At 24.2% G+C, this 17,968-nt stretch overlaps 1 protein-coding gene across 2 annotated transcripts in view; it reads right to left on the bottom strand.

Annotated features, from left to right (window-relative positions):
- Positions 1-10,387: 10,387 nt before the first annotated feature.
- The window catches only part of Dh31-R (Diuretic hormone 31 Receptor), a 171,735-nt gene continuing 164,154 nt past the window's right edge, over positions 10,388-17,968 (bottom strand). For both annotated transcript variants that reach the window (XM_089220048.1, XM_089220050.1), the window contains exon 11: positions 10,388-10,798. In XM_089220048.1, coding sequence (XP_089076174.1) covers positions 10,751-10,798 — 48 coding nt within the window. In that variant the 3' untranslated portion in view covers positions 10,388-10,750. The remainder of the gene's footprint in view (positions 10,799-17,968) is intronic.

The raw sequence follows: 17,968 nt of genomic DNA, 5'->3' as shown, positions 1-17,968 counted from the left end.
CAAGGAATAAACTTAAAATAGTCAAATATAAATATAACAAACTATTAAATATTCTTTGTTTGAAAAAAAAAAATAATAAAAGCCGTTTATAATTATTGGTGGTATTTTTAGTGATTAATAACTATTTAACATTTCTCTTTACACAATTATTCGATGTATATTGTACATACCTACATAATTTATTGAATGCTATATTGCTGTAGATTATTCATCAAATTACTTATTATTTTTTTTTTATTTTCATTACAAAAGTATGCAGGTAGGAACCGATACAGCGTATCTAATACCTATCCATGTGTATTAATTTTATTCATTTTTATCGAGAATACAGTAAATTAATTACATAAATATAGTACCTATGTAAGACTTTTAAAATATAATTTCATACTCTTACTATATGAGTGAGAATGTGGTGATTTGCAAAAATTAGAATTATTTTTCTGTATTAATCTTAAGAATAAGAATTAATCTGGTAACTTACAATATTTTGTAGAATAATTTTACCGGCATCTATCGCCACATCCGTACAATGTACCTAACCTACGGCGTACATAGAAAAAGGTAAATTCGTGACATTCTATGCCATTCTTATGATCATTATTATTATAGATAATATTGCCTAAATTTCATCACATAGGTACTATAATTATTAAAATTTAAATAATTTAATATTTATTTAGTAGTTTGAAATAACTAAAACCCAATTTAAATTGTATTTATCGAATTTTATTTTGTACTAGTCGTATAGTTTTTAATACTTACCAATTTATTATAACGTTATATTTTATTAATAAGATTTTTGATTCAACATCTGTATATTTATCTTGAATTGTTTTATAGCCTTATATCAGTTTTAAAATTATATATTTGGTATATGTGTTAGACTACCTATTATAAATTTATGACGGTATTTATTGCGAGTAGGAAATAGATTGAATATTCGATTGTATATTATTATTTTTATTGGCACAATCAATGTCAATAGTATTTTGATATTATTCTTTCAAACAGATGCTATTATAGCATTAATAGCAGACACATATAACTTGTTATGTAAAGTTATTAGAAAAATAATTGATACATTTTTTAGTATTTCCTTACTTCCTTCCCATCACGTCTTACTTATTTTCTTATACTTGATCATATATTTTATTGATCATAGAAGCGTAAGATAGAAATACCTTAGCAGTACTTTTTAATAAAATGTTAAGATTTTCTTCCCAGTTTATATTTGATATTGTTTAAAACTGTTCTTTATAAAAAATTTAATATAGAATGAAAAAGTATATTCAATATGTTTTTGTAAAAATATAATTCAAAAAATGTGTGCGGTTTGATTTGTTTATATGAAATCATAGGCTAATATGTAATAAGTAATTACTAATTAGTAATTTTATTTACATAATATTAAAACGTGTTAACGGTATAACAGAATAAATAACAATACAGCTACAACGTCTATACATAGGTAATTTCTAGTACATGCAGTGTAGGTATTATAATAGTTAATGGAATCTATTGTATTTTATAATTCTTGTATCGTGTTTTATGTTATTCGTGATAATTAAAAATGTTTAATCTCGCGTGGAAATAAAATTAAAAAGGTAAAATGATAACGAAACGATATAATACCTTTATTTTATGAAACGAATTATTATCTCTCGGAACGCCGAATATAATAATATCCTACCTATACAATATGTACAACATATTATTACACTGTGTTTGGTTATAGTATAATATACTATATAGAAGATTGTGACTGAAACATTTCCGACGGCAGTCTTAGAGTTGTTCCTAAATTGAACGTCTAGAGAAAACTACTTTTCCCGGGACATCCATGTTGGGCGATTATACCTAAACTTCACTAGTTTTCTCATGGGACAGACATCGAGTGATTAATCTATATAATATTTTTGTGATACTATGTCTGGGAAAATGATAGTTACTATTTTCAGGTCTTTACATCTTTATCTATTTTTGTTTTAGATGTAATCTATTAATTTACACAAGACGTTTTAAAATATTAGTTACCTATTGTTTTCATTATTGGCATTTGTTTTATCATATAATCGTATTACTAATAATAAATAATAATAATAATAAAACATTTAAGTGCATTTAATTACTGAGATGATTGATACAATACACGACATTGAATATTATTTCATACAATATAACGATTCATTATGAATAGTAATTATGTTTTCATTATTTATTATAGTAAGTATAACTAATGTTCATTTTAAATATCTTTAATTAATCAGAGAATTATTGGTTTTAAAAATTGTCTGTAATTTAATTTAGATAAAATATTATTTTAAAAGTTTCAATGTGTTATATATTTTATAGATGCTAAATTAAACATATTATGTGCATTGCATTATAGATAGATATAATTATTTTATTTACTATACGTTTAAAAAGCAATACTATTTATGGGACAAAAGTTTTTTTTTCATATCTGGACCCTATAACCTATTTTAAGATAACCTAAATCTCTTTTATGAATGCAATAATTTATTATTATTCTAAAATTTAAAAAAATGATTCAATATTTCCACTGTGTTGAGTTGTGCAATGTGAGACGATTGTCTGACACCGATGCATTAGTTAATTATGTCCGTTTTTAACCTATTTTTTTCATACACATTTTAATTTTAAAATGTTAAAAAAATCACTGTTGACTGAATAATATTATTATTTATGCTTTAAAATATTTATTGTATGACTTTTGATAATTTCATATGATAAGTTTTCAAGAATTAAACATTCGAATTTATAGGAAATTGATTTCAAAATAATTTTAAGAATGTTTCTTTTTTATTAGGTTGTATTTATAAAATATGTTAACTTAAATATAATGAAAAATACACATTTATAAATATCAAATAAAATGGATTTTATAACTTTATAAGTGCTAAATGTTTTTCAATTTATATTTTTCAATTTTCAATTTATGATTTTAAATTATTCTGTCAAGAAAAGTATAATTAATAAACACACATAGTTTGAGTGATTTGGAAGATTTATTATTGATCGGAGTTCTTCTTAATAGTTCTTCTTAATAGTTTTTTTTTTTTTGTAAGGAGAACCTGCGGCAACATAGGCCATTGGGCGAGGGGTGGTACGATAGGGGTTATTTTTGTATATTTGTTTGTAGGTTTTTAAGTGTACACGTGTTTGTGTATGTGTGGCAAGGATATGTTGCTAAAAATCCCGGGTGGTCACTCATCCGGGAGCTAGCAACTGCGGCCAGTACGTACTCTCAGTGCGTTTCCGCAGATTGAGCGTACGACCGCGCCTCACCAAGCCATCTTAATAGTTTATTTATTTGTAATTCAATAGTATGTATAAGATGATTAACAGCTGATGTTTCGTTTACATTAATACATGATAATTTATCAGTTTTGAAAAAAGACGTTGAAGGAATTAATATATTATGTTAAAATATAACTTATAAGTTAAAATTATAATTAATTTTGTACATAGGAATTATTCTAAACACTGATTTAAACAAAGTCTACGGGTTTCGGGTACTATATTTTTAATGGTTACCAATATTTAGACACTATTTATAAATAAAAAGGTTTTGATCTTCAGCAGTTAAATTATCACACATAACAGAATTTAAAATGTAGAGTTGCAAAAATAATATTATATACACAAGTATATCAAATAGAATTTTAAAAATGCTGAATGCCAATAATGTGTTTATCATAACATTTTTCAATGTAATCATAACAATAATAATAATAATTATTATTATTATAATAAAAGTGCATGAAAAAATGTACAGCAAATGTACCTGACATGTATTTAGAATAAAAAAATAATTGAACGTACGTAGGTACATTAAAAAAAAAAAACAACTTGTTGTTGTACCTTCTTTTCTCAATATATTCTGTAAAATACAAAAGAAAATATTTTATTTTAGTCTTCCATTTAAAAAATATAATTTTAGAAGATTAAAAATAAAAATACAGTTATTCTTCAAATATACTTATGAGAATAAATTCTTAGAAAAAACTAATCTATATAATATAATTAAAAAAAATCTGTATACTAATTGTGACTAATGGCTTTTGCTGCTGATGTCAAATATGATCAATTAAAAAAAAAAAACTTATTAGAATAACTATGTAAGAATTTAATAATTATTGAATACAACAATGATACATTTGTGAAATTGTGTTAAATTTAATAGGTAATGATATTTTATATACATACATTCACGAATACATTATTTTGTAAATTTCATTTTTATATGCTATAAATGATGGGACTTCAATATAATTTTTCTTATACTTTATCAACACAATTAAGTTAATGAACTTTTTACAATTCGATATTTGTTTATTGCTAAAAACGGCGTGACATCCTAAAAAATCTTGTGGACTGAGTTCATACAAATTTAAAATTGCGGAAATGTGTATGCAATATATCAATGGCTAAACAATAAATCTACATGATTATTCGAATTTTGTGAAATTGTTCTTTACTGTAACCATTATCGCTTAAAATTGCAAATTGAAGGACTTTTGATTTGTATGATGACATTCGTTGTTTATAATGATATCATTATAAAATAGATAAACTTGAATGATGATCAAGGAACGTGCTGTACGAAATATACATATATACGTAATTTATCAAATCAGTTTTTAAATTATTACAAAAAAAGCCACCAACACAGTTCAGCGTTTCCATGCACATTTTTTTACTTACTGCTGGCTGAAAGTTCAAACAGAAGTAAATGTTTAGTAGTGGTGGGAATTACATCTTAAGTGAAACAGTAAGGCGTGTCTATTTTATCTAAATTACTTAATACTACCATCAGAATTGACCCTATTCCTCTATTTTACCTTTTAAACTAACACATTGTGAACTCTAAAATTACAATTAATTATATGCGTAATATTTTTTATGTTCTAGGTGGGTCTATGAAAGTTTTTTAACTGTTAAAAGTACAAGTTTTTACGCAATTCATTGAAATTACGAACATTTAAATTTTAAATTAAATGTTGTGATAAAAATTAAGTAAAGTTTCAATTTTAATAGCTAAAGAATGAAAAAATTATAGCAGGTTTTTAACAATTTGTTTTTATAACAAGTTAAATATTTCAAAATAAAACATATGCATAATTTTTTTTACACACATAATCAAATTTTTATGGAATTAAATATTCAATTGAAATCCACATGATTTTTATAATAATTATATTTCAATAAAAAAAATATTATTTGTAGAAACTTGATATTTTTTACAGTATTTATATGGATTATTATTTTTCATACAAAAGTTATACTTAAAAATATTTTTTATATATTATAATGTTATTTATACCGTGAACCTATTATATTGTTCTATGTGCTAGAGAACATCATCAATATTAGAATTCTTCAAAGATACCAACCTTCTGCATAAAATATAATATCATTAGCAAAACTTAGAATACCACACAAAATGTAAAGATATTTCTCTTAAAACTTATTGTATCAATTTTTCACCTATTATTTACAATTTATTATTTTGTAAAAATTAAGTAAACTTTAATATGTATTTTGAAACGCCAATTATCCCGGTAGTTGAGGCGTATTTGTTAAATAAAAAATAAAAAAATAATAATAATAGTTATAATATTAGGCATATTATATGTGTTTTGGATTTGAAAAAAAAAATAGTTCAGTCCGCTAATAAAAAAAAAATTTATTAATAGTGTGTTATATTATAATATGATAAAATATCCTTGGAAAAATAGTATACACGGTTCCTGATCAGAATCATATTTTGTATGCAAGGATTAATCATTGAATTTAAATTTAAATTGTTCATTATAATAAACTACTCAGTGAAAATAGGTCGGACAGTTGATTCCTTCTTTGGTGATTAACCCTGTATATTAGGAAAATTTATAAAATAACTTTTACACTTATCATATTATTCTTAATAATATAAGGACTGATTGTTATTTAATAAATAGTAGCCATTTTACATACAAAATTATTTGTATATTCAGCTTATACATGAAAATAAATTGATACTCTCATATTATTAAAATTTATTCTAATAATAATAATAAGATTGTTATGATTTTTATAAATAGGTATTACTTATATACGAGTAAAACGTATACTATTATTACACTATGGCTTATCTTATCTTGACATAGCTGCTTGTTGTTTATTCTTGGTCCAGCATTGTGTGATTGATGACGGGCGACTGAACGTTTCATAATCATGATAAATATACATAATACTCATACTCTTGTCATAGTCTGTGTATGAGGATGAAATCAATTATCATTAGCGTATATTAGCCATATTAAGATCAAATTAGAAAGTTTTAGCAACACTTTAATTGGTGACTAACGGTTACTTCGATTGTTAGATATCATAACAAATTTTTTATGCCTTGTTGTTTATTGGGAATTTGAGGTGCTTTTAAAAATACTATTGTGTAACAAAATTAAGTAGGTATGTGCATAGATTTAGATTAACAATTGAAAAAATAATTTTTTAAATTTTGGTAAATCAATTTTTTATGGTGATCTGGAGTTCTACTGAAAGAACTGCAATATATTTTTGAGATAAGAAATTTTATTCAAAATTTTTATATTTGGTATTAAAATATTAAAATAAGCCAATAATAAGTACTATAACTTACTTACCTATATAATTAGTATAAGCGAAACTTCGACTACAGATTTTTGGAATGCAATGATTGTCCATTTTAAATGTTTAATAATGTATAGTAAATACTAAACGAATACTCGAAGTACAATATCCTGAAATTAGGTAATCACAAACAGATGACTTCTTAACACCTATGTTAGATGTTCTATGACGGCTCAACGTATAGGCAATATAGGTGCGTTGCTGTGTAGAATAATTAAGAGAAAGCTCACTAGCTGACTACTAGAGGAAAGCTATATTCGTCTTACAAATGTACAACATATTAGAAAAAACTGTTTTATACGGGATAGAACTACTCAAGTTGTACAGATAGTTAAGACTGTAAATTGATATATGTATACAATATAGTTGAGAACATTATCTGTGAAAAATCGTTTTTATTTTTTTTTTTGAAATCATTTAAAAAATGTCCTCTTTGTTTCAAAATCCATTATTTTTGTTTTTTTAATACTTGAACAATTTTTTTGTAGTTTCGATATAAAAATAATTTTTCATTGCCAAAATTTTCTTTTTTATGTGGTCACAATTTCATTTCTTAGCTATGTCTGTATTTTTTTCAATTCTTTGCCGTAAAAAAAAAGTTTTGGTATGTCTTACATTTTGTAAGATGAGGACCACACATGGGGCGTTCCTTTAAATTTAAAAAAAAAATTGTATTAAATAGTTTATTTTATTGCACACTTTTCATACATGTTGTTCTTCACATCTTCTCCACACGATGTATACTTCAAAAATATAGTGTTTTGTATGGTATTGTTATTTGATGCTCTTAAATTAAAAGCAATTAAGTACACTATTAATAAATGACAAGCCTTTCAGTTTAGACCCAATCAATCAAATAATAACATAATTATTAAAATTAATGGAAAAATATTATAGTACTACATTTAAACGATGCTATTTTTAACTACAACGCATTGTCGTTTAATCTTAATTTTTTGTTTAATTAATTACTAAATATCAGAGTTTGTGCTCTGAAATGACTATTATATGATAATATTATTTTTTATTATAAATACTAGCAAGAATGAGCCATTTTTTTTAACGCCTATTATTTCTGTTCATGTTTTCAAATTATTAATATTGCGAGAAGCAATATATTTTTAAATTATGTAGTTATAGTACCAGTTAAATGATTTTACATCCAAACTCCAAAGAAAAATTGAATTTATAGTTATATTATATTCCATAAAAATGTTGATGTATACAACCCATGTAAAATATACACGCTCAAATATGAAAGGGGTTACAGACAATCTTTAGAACTTAACGAAAACTTTTTAGTAGCCACATAACTATAATATAATGAGAGGAAATATCAACCAAGATGCTACGAAAAATTGTTCATGTCTTAAAGTTTTGTCGATTTGTCTTCTGTAAAGAATGATTTACAATTTATGATGTCGTAAAGGTGAGAAATTAACCGAAGTAGTTGAATATACAAATTACAATTTCTATACATGTTTTTGGGGCATAAATACTTATTATATTAAAATTAAATACTTACAGCAATGAGCATTTTCGTGTTATTAAATGTTTACGTTACAATATAGACTCGCCTTCTGACTTTATGGGAACGAAAAAATCTTTGAATTATTATAATAATTATGTTTATATGAGAGACTTTAATTGATTATAAAATCTAATATAATATAAAAAAATATTACTAATAATTACTTTGAAAGTGTAATTTTAAATTATATGTACTTGTATTGTACATATTTTGTTTAAAACGTGTATTTATGTAATTTTTTTTTATTAAATTATTATAAACAAGTCTGTTTTAAAACAATTTAGTCAAATAATTTTTTCTAACCAAATTTCTTTGTTTTACCATTAACAATGACAAACTATACTTTCTTTTTATAATATATCTACAAACTGCGTACACCACAACTCACAAGTTTTAGTTTGCAAAAGCTACGTAATGTATAAAGTTTCAAACAATAACTGAGAGCCAAATATTTTGGTGTAAAATGAAACAAAACATAAAAACTATTCCTTGCATGATAAATCCAACTTTGAGATTTGGATATTTCTTTTGCCAAATAAAGTTTTAAGTATATAATTCTAATAATTACCTAATGGTGTACATTAGAATCAATAATATTTCGTCAGTGTTTAATGTATTTAATGTTATTATAATCAATACAACAATTATTTTTAGATTAAAAATAAATATTTGTTGAAGTAATTAATTTTAATGCAGTTATATTATATAGTCATATTTAAATTAAGTTTGTGAATATTTGTATATTTTTGAATAGATTTAAATGATGACATATATTTATTAAAAAAATATTTTATTAATAATAATTCAAGTTAGTATTGCTATAAATATAATATAGATAGTCCTATAACTAACTCTATATTAACTGAACTATTATTTTACAATTATATTGTATTAATTTAATTCTTAGGTCCATTATTATTACTGATTGGTTTACCACGCAATCGAATCATTAAGCTCACTGAAAAAAAAAATAATCATAAAATCAATAAAGTTACATTTAATTTTCTTAATTATATTTTTAAATTTAGGTCATATTTTATATTTTTTATACATTATTATGTTTTTGTATTATCACTTACATTTAATTATACTACGTTGAATATAATTAATACATTTATTACCACGTAGCTCATTGGTGAGGACTACTATGACTAATGTTATTTTAAAACAAGAAATTCTACTCCTATACATTTACAATCAAAATAAATGTATGTTGAATAATGTATTTTTTTTATTTAAAAAAAACCTCCTTACTATGCTAAGAATGCACACATAGTGGATGATAGAAAGAAATTTAAATTGAAAGCTCTTGTTCAATTAATGTAAATATGTTTCCTCCACGCGTCTTCTTTATTTTAGTTAAATTCAATTGACTTACGTTTTTGTATTTATCAGTTATTATTTTCATAATAATATAACATCATAGTGGTATGCTTAATTGATAAATGATTATTTATAATTATGTGAGCTCTAGAAGTACGCATTTTAATTTACGAACTTAATACTCGTAACATTTTGATATTTACATAATAAAAATCATAATATTGATGAAATTATAAGGGGTACTATTATAATATTGTATTTTATTTATTTTTACATAATAAGTGATTAATAAATTACATTATTTGTATCATTTATATTTGATACATGCTACCAAAGTGAAATGTAAAAATGTATTAATAATTACTTGGGTAATATTTAGTTAATACATTTATACAAGTGTTATTTATACACACCGTTGTATGTAGTGTAAATACGTTCCATAGTACTTAAAAGTTATCATGAAATTGTAACTTTTTAACTGAACATTATTTTTATACCTAAAATATATCAACCTTAAATTAAAGTCATACAATTTAACACTAATTCAATAATTGTATATACCGTTACCTTCAAAATCACGGGTTAATTTGATTTTATTTAGTAAATTTGTGATGTTATAACTGATTATTAATAGTTCTTTTTTTCTCAATAAAACCGAGTTAAGTTTTTAATATAATATTTGAAGAAAAATCTATCAAATATTTAAATATTTACTAGAGTTAATGACTATAATAATAATTGGTACCAAAAGTATTTATAATATATTAATATTAAATTCAGTGGTGAGATTGAGGTAAAAGTTTAGGGGTGATTTTGATACTTTACATGGATAATAGTAGTAAATAACTCAATTCATTTGATCAAAACATATTTATATTGTTAAAATTTTGTTTTTTAAATAAGTATAATTTACATAATATGCATAGAGCCTTTATAATAATATACGTATTAGGGTAATTGTTTATACGTTTTTATAATCTACACAAATATCATTATTAACAATAACTGTACATAATAGTTTTATTATGAATAATAATAACAAAATTTTTTATAGTATCGTAATTATAACATTAAATACAAACTTTTATTATTGTGTTGTGAAGCTGCACAAGTGCCAAATTTATACACACGTATCATTTATTATATGACGTATTAGTTTAAAAAAAAGATTATTAGTATCTAGTTGTAAAAATGACGTATTCTGAACAAATCTTGCCTCTAAACTTTATCTTCGTTATCGCCTGGACCTGCGGTCGATCTCACAAACTGTAACATATAATTCATATTAATTTCAAAATCAATCTTATTTTCTATGAAAACCAAAAAGAATTCTTAGGAAAGTCAGAAAATGTTATTCAAAATATGGGTTAGCATAAAAAAAATAAAGTTTTATTGTGCATGTGCAAAATATAAGTTAAAAAAATGCAAGTCTTAGGAATTTCCGATCCATTAGTTTAATTTAATGTACCACAATTGAAAAATATTTATAAGGAAATTACTAATTATGTGTACCCTAAATCAACGAACAATGGTATTTAATATATTGTACTTATTAAGTTATATTAAAATTAATTAAGAATAAATGGAATTTTTAAAAACTTAACATATTGTTTACAAACAACCTGCAAACTAATGTGACTAATTTTTTTTATTTATAACTAACCTAAAGTTTTAATTGAATTAAAACACACACATAATAATAAGCAGATTATATTTTAATTTTATATCATAATTCAGCTAAATTTAGTTTATCAAGCTTAACTTAATTGTACATATACAACACATTCTTAAAAATATATTTTCAATCTACGTAATGTAATTGTGAAGTATATCATTGATTATTATTGCTATAATGACAATAATAATTTTATTAATAATAACAACCCTTTTCGAACTATTAATTATATTTTTATAAATATAATATCACTAATATATTTTACATATCAATATATAAAAATCAATAAATCACTACGTATAATATGTTAATATCAAAGGTCCATGTCCCCGGCATCCCCACTTTGAGCTTTCGTAAAAAAACCCGGGGCGATCGTTTGTACTCTGTTTGTACCGATTTGAACCGCAAAAATCGTCGTTTTTACCGAAAGCTGTAAAAAGTTACAAAAGTTTTAAGTTAAGGGTGCTGGAGACATGCCAGCACCCCCCCCCCCCCAATTCGAGCTTTCGTAAGAAACCTTGGCTGATCGTTTGTACTCTGTTCATAGTGTTTATACCGCAAAAGTCGTCATTTGTACCGAAAGCTGTAAAAAGTTATTAAAGTTTTAAGTGAAGCACGTCTCCAGCACCCCCACATTGAGGGTTGTTATAAAAAAATTGGGCATAATATGACTCTTTTACCTCTCAGCCAACGTACTTATTGCAAAATTTACCATGAGATCTTAGTTACTTTTTGATTTTCAAAAATTCGAAAAATATTTTTCTAAACACCATTGATATAATAGCTTTGAGTAGAAGGTCCATTAAACTGGTCTTGCAAACCCCCCCCCCCCTCCGATTTTAATATTTGTTTTTCGTAATTTTTTTAAAAAGGAGCTCTACAATTATAATATATTAATAAAATATGAAACAAAATAGGTAATATCCAAATTATTAAAACAAATGTACTTGGTTTTTATCCAAATTTTTATCGATATTAATTTTAAAAAAACTAATGAGGATCGAAAATTGCAAATACCTAAGAATAGTTCAACTTAAGCCGAAAATTTTTGAAAATTGCATGGTGAATAGAATATACTTATATAAACATTCGGTGAAAATTGCATGTATATATGGTCATTTGTTTTAAAGTTACATTAAAAACCAAAATCGATTTAATTTCACATTATCAAAAGAAGAATGACGAAAAATCTATGATCCAGGATCATTGATCCTTCATCAAGTGTAAGATCTTACCATAGATCAGATAATAAAAACACTTATAGAAATTATGAAATTTTAACATTTTATATTTGGACGCCAATTATAATTGAACATTTTTTTGAACAAACCAGATTATCATGTGTTTTGATTTATATATATGCAAGTAACAGTATTCATTTCAAGAATATTCCTTTAAAAATTATAATTTATATTATAAAAGTTTCCATGACATAAACTACAAAAAGAATAAATTGTAGCAAATAATAATATATTTTTCTATCCCTATTTTAAAAGCAATGTGAAACTAAAGCTTAAGTGTTTTTAACTACATTAGGTACAACCAAATAAAAAAATAAAATAGTTAGGTAAAAATTACAATAACTGTTTATTAAAAGATGCCTCATATCCAGGTTTAAGAAAAAATGTTAAGTTCATCAACAAGCTAACTTGTTTAGTCAGATACGCATATTAAATTAAACATCAATAATAGAAACTATGCAGGTGAAACAAGTTATAAAGAGGTTATTATTAATGTCGTAAAAATACAACGGTTGAACAAAACTATTTCAACAATCAACATTAATGTTGCTCAAAAACATTTTTGAACAAAATAAATAAACTTTAATTTGAGTAGGTACATACTATACATTAGAACCTATTATATGACAAAATTTAATATTTTGTTTCACTCAATCCTCATTAAAATATAATAAATTTTAAAACCAAGTACATTTGTTTTAATAATTTGGATATTACCTATTTTGTTTCATATTTTATTAATATATTATAATTGTAGAGTCCCTTTTTAAAAAAAATTACGAAAAACAAATATTAAAATCGGTGGAGGGGGGGGGGGTTGCAAGACCAATGGATCTTCTACTCAAAGCTATTATATCAATGGTGTTTAGAAAAACATTTTTCGAATTTTTGAAAATCAAAAAGTAACTAGGATCTCATGGTAAATGTTGCGATAAGTGCGTTGGCTGAGTGATACTTATCACTTAAAACTTTAATAACTTTTTACAGCTTACGGTACAAACGACGATTTTTGCGGTATAAACAGTGTACAAACGATCGCCCCGGGTTTTTTTACGAATGCTCAAAGTGGGGATGCCGAGGACATGGAGCTTAATATCAACTACTGCATTGCGCTTGATATATGCATATTATTACTAAAAACTAACAAAATAAACGTAGGAATAACTTATATACAATTGATGTCTACGACCGTATAATATTGCACGAGGCACAACTATGTACAATATATAATATTATTTGTTTTGTATTATTATGCATTATCACATGCAAAGGAAATATAAAATATTCAATAACGATCCATGCGAATAACACCAATACTATATTTAAATATACACGAAGGTGGAACTAAACTCCTGTAGGTGATAAAATTGTATAATAAAATGTAGTTGAACAAAACATATTTAAGGACTAGAAATAGGCTCCCAGTCATCCTAACGCAATTATTTTTATTCGTTAATTAGTCATATGGATATATTGTAAATTCTTACCGTGTTCAGATTTGTTGTTGAAATTTGTGACGAAAGCGCAACAATTAAATCAACACCACTTAGAAGTAAAATTCATAATCTTATATATCAAAATTGATTAATTCAATAAATACGTTATCTAGACCATATCTGCATAATTACAACCTACACAATAAGATTTAATTCTATCATCATAGTTTGTGTTTAAAATCAACAATTTGGAATAACATAATTGCCATAACTTATTATTAGAATATTTTGTTGAGCTTTGTTGGTTTTATTATAATAATATAAACGTTATTGTTCTGTTAAAGAATTAAAAATCAGAGACTAAAATATATTTTTAAAGACATTTAAAGACATTGTCTGGTGAAGATATCATAGTTAAAAAAAATGATTGCATAGCGTAGAATGAATAATTTAAATTTCAATGTCCAAATAAAAAAACAAAACACGCGTTTATTTATTTCTAATGACTCGTATTTTTTCTTTCGAGATTTTTTTAGATTTACATAGTTTTCAATAATTACATTATGAGTTTATTAACTCAGTTTATATACTCTTGATGAAATCACGATTAAAATAACAAAATAGTCAATAATGGCATTGATTGTTTTTGTTTTTGAAATAATAATATGTTGGAGGTCGATTTTGATTCATTTCATGATTAATTACGAGTATAACCATTCAAAATCCAATAAATGAGTATTATCTGATAATTAAAATGTTAATTAAGTAAGCCATAAGTATAATTATGTTTATTCAAATAACCTGCGTCAAAAGTTTTTTTTTGCATTTTCGTATCTTAAATAGAAATTGTAATAATAATTATATATTGATGTATTTGTCTGAACATCGTATTTGAACCTACAATGAGATAAAGAATAAGGAGTCAGTTCAGCGATAACAATCGGTGACATAGTTTTAGCTACAGATCAATTCCACATAATATACAGTTTCTAATAATGAATTTTGTAATTAATAATAATGAATTTTCATACACGACGTAATGTTTAATTGTTTTTATACCTTACGAAACACACACATACTCAAATATTACTATAGAAAGTTGGAATTCTCTAATTACTCTTCAAATTTTAAAAGACTCAAACTTATGGTAATTTTGAGGACAGTCTATGAGTAGCACCTTTAGTTTAAGTGGAGTCCGTCCATTAATTAATAATGTAATGATTCTAAACAAAAAGTCAAAAACTTATGAAAATATTACATTATAATAGTATCATACAACTAGATCTTAATCGAAGTTCCATTCCCTGTGACATTGAATATTTTGTATTAAAATATTTTATATAAAATCTAAAAGCTAATATTTTTAGGTGTTAATTCCATTTGAAATTTAACTTGAGACATTTAGCATTTATTATCATTTATGATTTATACAATGCAGCAGATTAAAATCAAATGAATTAATCGGGAAACTTCAATCACTCCTAAAACCAAAATAATAATAATATTTAACTATTTTTTAACTATAGCCCACGAATGTAAAATAATAATAATAATAATTATTATTATTATTATATTAACATATTTGAATTTTCAAATCGTATTTACCTAATCTTAATCATTATTATAGTAAAAATTACCTTTTGTTGAAAAAACTCTGTCAAAATATCATATTATATAATATCTCTGAATCTAAAAGAAGAGCTATAATAAAAAATAAAATAAAAAAATATTTAATATTACTATTAGACAGGTGATGAGAAAACTATTATCAATGGACTGGATAATAAGACATGTAAGTATAATAATATTGTAGTGATATTTCATTAATTTTATTGTATTTAAATAAACGGTGACTTAATAATGTAAATATTTTTCTCTGAAGAAGTTAATATGAAACATATAAATAATATATTTTATTTTGTGTAAAGATGAACAGATACGTGGCAAAACACGAATATTGATAGGACGGCGTACCGTATAGGCAAAATAGGTACATAAGTGTCTATAATATTATATAAGAATATCTGGAATATCTATTCATATTATAATAATTATGTAGCCGGGTATTAATTATAAATTAATCAGTAATCTTTAGTTATGTCACTCCATGTAGGTATTAATACGAGTGATTTATCACCACCATTACATGATATAATAATATTTATATCAGAGAAAAACTCATGCTCCCCAACAACCTATGTGAAATACTAGCAACAAACACGGAAAGAACATCTTCACTCCTAGAACTTCTCAAAGAAACGAACCTTCTACAAAAAATATAACTATATATTTATTTGATATCATATTATTTATCTTATATACTTTTCTTCTTTATACTCTAGTATCATTATGTAAATATAATTAAACTGTAACATGTATATCTTAAACGCCAATAACCCTGGTAGTTGAGGCGTATTTTTAAATAATAAAAAAAAAAAAAAAAAAATAATATTTATAGTTTTTTAGCATACTTTTTAAAACATTATACTAAAAAAAAACATACTATATTCGATTAATGTTATATTTGGTTCAAACTATAGGTCCAAAAGGTAGAATTCCGGCGTCTCAAGCGCGGGCGGACGTCCTCATGATGCCCCTTCTCAACACCAATAAGATTTACAAAAAAAAAAAAAAAAATACACTTAGATTAACTAATTATTATGATGTCATATTTTATTATTTATTTATTCATCTTGGTAATTACTGTAATTTACTGTATATATATATTACTGTAATTAATTTACGCTTAACAACTTAATGATGTTAAAAATTCTAAAAATTCTTTATTATATCAATAAGTTCGATGACCTTGTATGTCAGAAACATTTTATTTTAATAATAAAAAAAAAAAAGGTAGAATACGGCTGTGTACTTATCACCATTTGGATTATTTTATAAAGTTTTTTGTCTAAATGAGGTTACATAATAAAGTGATTATAAAGTTTCAAAAAATATATTGGTTTTTGTTTCTATTGAATATGACTATCATGCAAGAACAATAGACTCTACTTAAATTAGTTGTATTTCGTAATTTTAATATAAATCAATAATTTTATTCAATTAAGATCAAGCAATCGTAGTTAATACAAATTTGAAAAATGTGAGAAGACAAACTTATTTTAGCATCGTATCAGAATATTTTATTAATATTAAAACTTACCAAGTGGTTCATATTTAAATATAATCTATCAATTTATAGTTGAGGTGAAGTTTTTTTCATATTTAAAACGTAGATGCCAATAATTTGTCCAAAATGAAGAAACGTGTATTATAATAACAATATATCAGAAAATTACCATATTTTTTTATTGAACTTATACTTCTAAATATAATCATTCAAATATGTATATAGGTGTTAGAGGTTTTTCAAAATAAGCGTTGACATAAAGTAAATGTATTTAAGAAAAATAACAATAAATAAGAAATTAGTTTCAGAAGACATAAAAGTTATAAACAATTGAAATGAGTTAGAACATTAAGTTGGAACCATTAGTGAATCTTAGCTTAAGTTTTAACGGTATATATATGATCAAAGGACTTAAACTGAACTTTCTCAATAGCATAAGAATAATAATTTAAATAAAAACCAAATCAAAGGGTAACTTAAAAGCATTGAATTAAATACAAAACCAATGGAATATTCTTTACATTTTGAATGTTATCAAAACCTATAGTATGGCATAAATAAGACCAAGGTGCATTTTTAATTGTTTTTATATTTATATAATGTAAAGTAAAATATTACATAATATTGGTTATCACTTATAATTAATGAACATAATTTCTTTTAGGTTGTTGAATTAATATTAAGTAATGAAATAAAAAAATAACTTGCATAAATCGAATACCCACCGTGCAAGAAACTGTTACAAACATTCCAGAAATATACATTTTTAAGTACCAATGTCAACATAAGAATGTAAACGTTACCCGAATTATTCTATTATGTTCCACAAAAACATGAGGTATGAACATTTTATGTTCCAATGTAACATCACAACAAAACGTTTTTTGAGAGCCAACATTAATGGTTTTATAAAAACATATTGCTTTATAAATATTTAATGTTTCCCAATACGTTACG

This window comes from Diuraphis noxia, unplaced genomic scaffold (genome assembly GCF_037042655.1).
Source record: "Diuraphis noxia isolate RWA-SAM2 unplaced genomic scaffold, SU_Dnox_SAM2 contig0002, whole genome shotgun sequence".
Lineage (NCBI taxonomy): Eukaryota > Metazoa > Arthropoda > Insecta > Hemiptera > Aphididae > Diuraphis > Diuraphis noxia.
The sequence above is the reverse complement of the archived record's forward strand: the minus strand, read 5'-3'. Positions and strand labels throughout refer to the sequence as shown.